Below are 7787 nucleotides of genomic sequence, written 5' to 3'. Positions count from 1 at the left end.
AATCTCTCCTCCTGTTTCATACCCCTGATCATTTTAATTGCCCATCTCTGTACCTTTTCCAATTCCAATATATATTTTTTAGGATGGGTGACCAGATCTGCACACACTATTCAAGGTGTGGGCGTACCATGGATTTATATAGAGGCAATGTGATATGTTCTGTCTTATTATCTATCCCTTTCTTAATGATTCCCAACATTGTTTGCTTTTGTGACTGCTGCTGCACACTGAGTGGATGTTTTCAGAGAACTATTCACAATGACTCCAAGATCTCTTTCATGAGTGTTAACAGCTAATTCAGATGCCATCATTTTGTATGTATAGTTGAGATTGCTTTCCCATGTGTATTACTTTGCATTTATCAACATTGAATTTAATTTGCCTTTTTGTTGCCCAGTCACCCAGTTTTGTGAGATCCCTTTGTAACTCTTTTCAGTCTGCCTGGGACTTAACTATCTTGAATAGTTTTGTGTCATCTGCAAATTTTGCCACCTCACTGTTTACCCATTTTTCCAGATGAATATGTTGAACAGTACTGGTCCCAATACTGACCCCTTGAGGATACCACTATTTATCTCTCTCCATTCTGAAAACTGATAATTTATTCCTATCCTTTGTTTCCCATTTTTTAACCAGTTACTGATCCATGAGAGGACTGCCCTCTTATCCCATGATGACTTACTTTTCAAAAGTCAATTTAAATTAAATACATTTTTTAATTATTTTTTTTTTTAGAAATCTAGATCTGTTATGTGTTTTGGTGTAACTTGCATTTTCCTTATGTTAAATTTGCATAATCCTAACAAAACATTTACTTTATTCATATCTCTTTTATATATCTCATAGGACCTGACACCGCCCCCCCCCGTAAATTCGAACACCTCCCCTAATTTCAATTCCTGGGGAAACCACTGGATTTGCCCATTACTTTGGGGTAGACTCATTTATTCGAGTTACTCTTCTGGGGAAGGGATTCTGTAATTCTATCAATGTGCTGCTTGTGTCACTTGTGTGTTCATATGGAGCTCTACTTCTCCCTTCTGCAAGTCCCCTCCCAATGGAGCTACCCTGCAGGACCACAGTTCCCCAGGGCTGGGTTTCTCCAGCCCCAGAACCAGATAAACACACCCACACCCACACGTACATTAACAGAGCAAGTCTGAGCAGACCGGGTCAAGCAGCACTTTCAAGCTGTTTCCCTTATGCGTCCCAGATTCAGCATGTCCCTATCCCCACTCTCACATCACTGGCAGTAACCTACTTGATGAGCAAACCCCACAGTAATTTTGGGCGCTGCAGGGATCTTTAGCTTAGATAAAAGAGGCGTTGCTGCAGAGCAAATGGAGGAAGCTAAAAACACGAAAGAATAAACTTCAGCAAGAGAGAGAGAAGCAACCAGCTTAACCATAAGAGTTATTTATTGAATAATAGTGATAACTACACAAGAAGGGCTAAACCAACATAACCTACATTATTAAAGGTTAAAACCTAAGGTAGAAAGGGAAACAAAGAGAGAGAGAGAAAAAGAGAAGGGGATCTCACCGCTCCCTGAAGCTGGAACTGGTCGGGGTTCCCAGGTGATGGTGGTAGCTCAGGGTCCTGAGTGCTGGAGATAGGCAGAGCCCCCAGCACGATCAATCAGGAGAAGATGGAGTCCCAGTGGAACTGATGCAGAGTTTGGATCTAAGCATCAGAACACTGACTGGAGGGTGAGTAGGGATTTTTGTAGAGAAAATACAATGGTTCAAAGGAGAACACTAGACTTGTTTATAGGTAAGCTGATGACTCAAGGGTTTTCTTTAGGCTAGACAATAGGAGCTGATCACTCTTGGCTATGGGCGGTGTTTTCTTCCAGGGAGCTCACAATGCAACTAGGCTGCTTCCGTATTTTGGATATCGATCAAGAATGCCTTACTAGAATTGGTCTGATAATTACTGAGCTAGGTATGTGCAGGTGTAGGTTCATTAGCATCTGGAGCAGAGATTCCCATGATTCCCTGCTTTTTTGGTCCCAGGGTTCAGTGCGGTTCTTTGTTCTCCATTCTGTATGCAAATTGTGATGTCTCCCTGTCCCATCTTTCAAGCAGATGAGGCTAGGGGAGTTGTCTCGGTTCTTCATTCTGTATGCAAATGGGGATGCCTTAATCTTGTCACCCTTGTCAGAAGGGGTCTAGGTGTGCCTCCCAATGAACTTCACTGCTCTCTGAAAGTTTTTCTTTCCTCTGATGGGTTTTGGTTTAAGCAGAGGCTGGGGTGGGGGGTGTCTTTTATGAGACAGGCTTGATACTGCACCCTGGTTCCCCAACAATATGGAGCTGATTTGTATCAACACTGTAGCCAGAGGTGTAATTTCCAGCTCAGGAACCGACTGATCTAGCGGGCTAGAGCAGGTATGTAGCCATGGCAGCACGGGAGGTGGGATGGGCTGTCTGGGACCCACGGTACATACACGGGGCAGCTGGCCCATCCCACCTCCTGCACCACCGAGATTACACTGCTATTTTCACTTCGCTAGCTCCAGCAAAGTTATTTACACTTCCAGCTGCAGCACAGCCCACTCCTCAGTCTCCAAACCCAGAGTGGCCCTTCTTTCCAGCAAGCGCCTTACAATACCCAGGATGTTCCACAGAGTGGGAGCCCAAGGAGCAGGGCTGTCCGGACCCTCAGAGCCTACACTGGTGTAATGGAGTCACACCAAGGGAGAATTTGGCCCTGGCAATGAAGAGCTGGGCAGGGGTTGAGCAAACAGGGAAGTTGCAAAAGAAACATTTTTTGTTAGAAACAGCCCTGGGGTTGCCTCACACTTGCGGGAAGGAGGAGTCAATTGTCAAGCAGCCCGTGGGATGGAAGATTTTGCCACCTCTGCTCCAGCTGGCTCCTATTTAAAGGGGCAGCTTGTGAACTGGGAACAGCCTCTTGCAAGATTGTGCCAGAAGGTGAGTTTGTACCATTGGTCGGGTGGGATTCTCCAGACTCAGCCTTGGGGTGGGTTTGGGGCACAGCTCCTGTGTGTGCCCAGCTCCCTGGGACCTCGGCCATAGTGAGGGTGGCAGTGGTGTAACTTTCAAAGGCTTTCAAAAGTGATGGAGTTAATCTGGTTCCAGGCACAGTGGGGACGCTCTTAATCCAATGTGAACCGAGCTACTCTCTATGTAGCAAGAGATTGGCTTGGGATAAAGTATGGTAAAGCAGCTAAGGAATTCAGGAGTTAATGTTCCATTTTCAAAAATAATGTAGCTGCCTATGTGCATCGTTAGGTGCCTAAATGCCTTTGGTATCTGGCCTCTAGGAGCCTTGTCTCGTTGAAAGTCAATGGGAGTTAGAATTCTAAATCACGGGAAAATATTACCCTTAAACTAAACCAATATAAATCTGGTTTTAATCCCATAAGGACTGGTCTAAACCCAGTTTTGCACCTATTTAAGGATACTTATTAACTAAAAAAGTCTTTTGCTATAAATGATTTTATACTATGCTAGCTGCATCTGCCCCAGAGGGGCATGGCTCTAACTAGATCAGTCTATAATGGATAACTCACTGCAAAATAGTGCGTAGCTCAGTCTGAACCTGATTCACACCAGACATATGTCAATTTAGCGCTTACCAAATGGCGATTCCATTGGAGTAGGAATGTCCACACTGCAACTCACACGGCTTTCACCGAACTGGTTTACAGTTGTGCCGAGTGAAACAGGTGCAGCTTGGAGCAGAGAGATGAGGCTCTTTTTGTGGGTGCTTTAATTTTGTTTTGGGGAGGGACCCCTAGGGGGCGGGGAATCAGTTCTCTAATGAGTTCATTCCAAACCTTTAACGGGAACCTCCTTCCCGTGTGTGTGTCTGTGTATGTGTGTGCATATGTGTTTGTGGGTGTCGATTTCAGCCTGAAAATGCAACCGCTAGTGCACATGGTCCCCACTGGCAGCTTGGAAGCAGTCCTGCTCTGCTAGCCCCTAGGATGGGGGTGCCATTCCAGCCCTCCCCAATAACCCACCATTACCATCCTGCCTGCCTCCCCACTCACCAAACACTCCCAGTCTCCTCCTCCAAATCCTTCCTCCCTTTCCCCTATTTGCTGCCATTACATTTCCCCCACCCCTCAGTATCCCTTCCAGCCCCCTACATTCTCCTTCTCACCTCCCCTGCCCCCTTGGCCCTGCCTGTCCCCGCTCTGACCCTCACCACCTTCCCTGGCACTGTGGCTTTCCATCATGCCTGTGCCCCACTCCACTGCCTTGTGTGCACCTCGGCGCCTGCCACCAGTTCCAGAGGGCGCCTGTTCTGGGGTCTCACACATTGGCCGGGTCTCTCTCCTGCAGGTAGCTCAGCACCCAGCGGGATGAAGGCTGCCGTGTTCCTGCTGCTCACCCTCCTGGTGCCCGCGTACCACACAGGGGCTCAGTGCATCACTGACAATGCGGTCGATCTGAAGGTGCAGGCAGCGATTAGTTCCATAGGTAACTGACCCAGGGGCACCTCCCCCAGAGATGGGGGGTCACATTTAGGGGAGGCCGAGGGATGGGACTTTGCAGCAAAAGGCAAAGCTCCGGCAGTCTCTGCTCTGAGCCCCAAACTGGGGGAGGGAGCTGCCAAAGCTACGGCTTTCCTCCCAAACTGGCTCATTTACACTCTCTGCTGTACCTGTCTCTCCTCCTTCCTGCCACGCAGCATCTGACCCCTGCACCCTCTCCAGTGTATTCTTACTGCAAACACTTGGGTGCCAGGTTTATTAGGTGTCTGGCAGTGGCCAAATCGGAGTTAACAGGGCTTTCAGGGTGTCTAGAAACAAGAGACTTTTGTAGATTTGGGCCAGAGAAGCTAAATGACTTACCCAAGATCATACAGGGAGTCAGCACAAGTCTGGACCATTGCACCAGCCTGCCCAGGCTCTCAAGTCATTTGTGCATTGGTGAGATATGACACAGGCAGCGTCAGTGACTGGGTCAATCTTCTCCTGATTTTTAAACCAAGATTAATGGGATCAACTAAACTGTTGGGAAAGCCACATGAGGACTTGTTGGAACCAATCACATACAAGAGCAACATTACCTGTGCCCTACACTGTGGGTCTCTATCTCTTTCTAGTGGTTGAGTCATATAGTTTCTAATACTGCCTCAGAGCTGATGGGCCTGGGGCTTTGACTTAGACAGAGACTCCAGGAGTCCCAGGTTTGATCCCTACTCCTGCCAAACCACCCAGGACAGCTCTCTCCTTGCCTGTCTCATTCTGCTCCCAGCCAGCCCCATTCAGTGTGTAAACAGGGTGAGGGGGAGCTGGTTCCCTGAAGTTCTTCAGCTTCAGTTCAGGCCTGAGCACAGCATGGAGCCAGTATTTGTGTTAGTTCTATTTCAGTGGCTGCGCTCTGGGCCCCGTCGTGCCAGGCGCTGCACAGGTCATGGTGAGATGCTCCCTGACCCAAAGAGCTGCCAAGAGATGGATTGTTATCCCCATTGCACAAAGGGGAACGGAAGTCCAGAGGGACTAAGTGACTCACCCAAGGTCACAAAGGGAGTCAGTGGCAGAGGCAGGAATTAAACCCACATCTCCTGCAGCCCAGCCCAGTGCCTTAGCCCTGGGGACCCTTAGCCCTGGAGACCCACTGGATTGGTCAGTCACCCCATGGGAGTTTCTGGAGAAAGGGTCCATGAGATGCCATCTGCACAGCTAGCACCACTTCCCCCCAGGGGCTGAACTGGGCTGGCTGGGGTTGCTCTACTCCTCTCTCTCAGGCTGCTGCTCACCTGGACATGGCTGCATTCAGCGGGGCTGGAAAAATTTGTATTGCGGGGGAGCTGAGAGCCATTGAACCAAACTGTAAACCATGTATATGATGGAATCCTCTTCAAGCCCAGACGGGGACGTGCAATAGTGCCCCAGTTCCAGCACCTAAGGGTGTATTTGCTGGGGGAAGCAGCCAGGAATTATTTTCTGCTTCCTCCACCCCTGTCCTTTGTTCACAGCCCAGGGGGGTCTTGTTGGATGCCCAGCGGCTTCCACCAGGTAACACTCTTCTAGGGGGCTGTGGGCAACTGGCATCAAACATGAGACCTCCAGATCTCAGGCCAGGAGCTTTGATTGCCTTATGCTCAGCTACAGCACCCAGCTCCAGGCGCTGAGGCTTTATGTAGCCCAGCCACCACTCAGGGGAGCCAGAGCATCACATGGAGTGAGGCTGGGTGGGTTACACCTGCCCAGGTAACAGCTGGGGCAGAGGCAGCTTCTCTCCACCTGAGCCTGGGGGGAGGGGGCAGCCAGGGTCCACACCCAGGGTCCTGCTGGCTACAACTCTGCCTCTTGCCTTGCAGTGTCCTCCACCCTGGCCAAAGCCAAGCTACTGTGCCAGAACGTCTCTGCACGTGGGGCACTTGTCTCCTGCCCAGCAGGTGAGAGCACTTTCCCGAGTGCCCCGCAGGCCCAAGGAAGAAGGGGCCACTGAGGCACAGACCCACCCCCTCTGCAATCCTGGATGTGTGTGGAGCTGGGGCAGCGATGCACCACCAGCCTGTCTGGGGCTGCCCTGCCCATGTGCTGCCCAGTGCCAGGAGCAATGGCATTCGCACCACTCCTGAGTCCCTGGGGGCACTGGATGCTGCGAAGCTGGGACCAGTGTGGGCCTCTGGATCGGACCTCTGGGATGTCTCACTGGCCTCCCTTGCTTGGGCAATGACCTGGCTGCAAGGGAACCACAGGGCCGTGCTCTTGATGCTGGGGAGGAGGAGAGAGCAGGGCACCTTGCTACCTCCCATGACTCCCATCCTGCCACCAGCTGCTCCTCTAACCCCACCTCCCCCATCCCCCACAGGGTACAAGCCCACGGCCTGCGCCTGCGGAATGGCTTGCGGCTCCTGGGACATTCGCTCCGACTCCACCTGCCACTGCCAGTGCGGAGGCATCGACTGGACGGCCGCGCGCTGCTGCAAGATAGGGCTGGAGTGATGCCAAGACCCAGCCTGGAGCACTGGAGAGCCCCACCTGGCCTGCTGCCCCTGCCATCCCCTCGCCATGGGCGCTGGCACAGAACCATGCTGTGCCCTTTGTGCCCAATGCAATGAATAAACTTGAATCTGATGCTTCTCTGGTTCTGTTCTTCCCCTGACTCCAGGTCTCTGATACCTAGGGCCAGAGCATGGACCAGGGGCACAACTCTGCCTCCATCCTATTTTCCCCATAGAGGCCTCTGTCCCAGATGCGGTCAGGCTGCCACCACTGGTGGCTCACCAAATCGCTACGGAGGTCCAGACACTGAACCCCACAAGTGCTCTGAGCTTCCCAGGGTATCACAGGCTGCAGCGCTGGTGTCTCCTGTGCCTCTGTGTCACATTTCCTGAGCATTGACTCTGTCTGTTACCCCTTCACAGAAATGGAGCCCCGCGACCCACCTGCCTTAGGGCCCCAGGCCCAGCACTGACCCCCCAGTAGCCCCCTCCCTTCTCCCAGAACTCCCCTTGTTGGTGTGGGCTGGCTGGGTTCCCTCTTCCAGTGGCCGGGTGGTCAGTGTAGCACGGAGCACACAGACACCGTGTGCAGGGTTCTAGCCCCATTGCTCTTCACTTAACAGAGCCCAGATCATAAAGGAAACAACCATCCCCCAACCGCAGTGCCACTTGCCAGCTCACCTGTCCCTTGGGAGTCCTTCGGGGTCTATCTAGGTTCAGGTCACAGGGTCCTCCTCACTACTTTGGGATCCTGCAGCAACTGGGGGTGGGAGAGCTCTGGGGAGCCCCTTCTCTTTAGCTGGTGAAAATGTACAAAGACACGAAATAGATCAGCCGTGGCCCTTTGTAGCCTT

The 7787-nt window shown here is 51.4% G+C and overlaps 1 protein-coding gene across 1 annotated transcript; it reads left to right on the top strand.

The window, feature by feature from the left end:
* Positions 1-2830: 2830 nt before the first annotated feature.
* LOC115642078 (resistin-like) lies at positions 2831-7072 on the top strand. The gene is made up of 4 exons (XM_030545463.1): positions 2831-2936; positions 4317-4454; positions 6304-6381; positions 6801-7072. Exons 2-4 carry the CDS (start codon positions 4337-4339, stop codon positions 6932-6934), a joined length of 330 nt encoding a protein of 109 aa, XP_030401323.1. The 5' UTR covers positions 2831-2936; positions 4317-4336; the 3' UTR covers positions 6935-7072.
* Positions 7073-7787: the final 715 nt, after the last annotated feature.

The sequence above is a fragment of the Gopherus evgoodei genome, unplaced genomic scaffold, assembly GCF_007399415.2.
Source record: "Gopherus evgoodei ecotype Sinaloan lineage unplaced genomic scaffold, rGopEvg1_v1.p scaffold_37_arrow_ctg1, whole genome shotgun sequence".
Classification (NCBI taxonomy): domain Eukaryota; kingdom Metazoa; phylum Chordata; order Testudines; family Testudinidae; genus Gopherus; species Gopherus evgoodei.
Note: the sequence above shows the minus strand (reverse complement) of the source record. Positions and strands in the feature narration are given on the sequence as shown.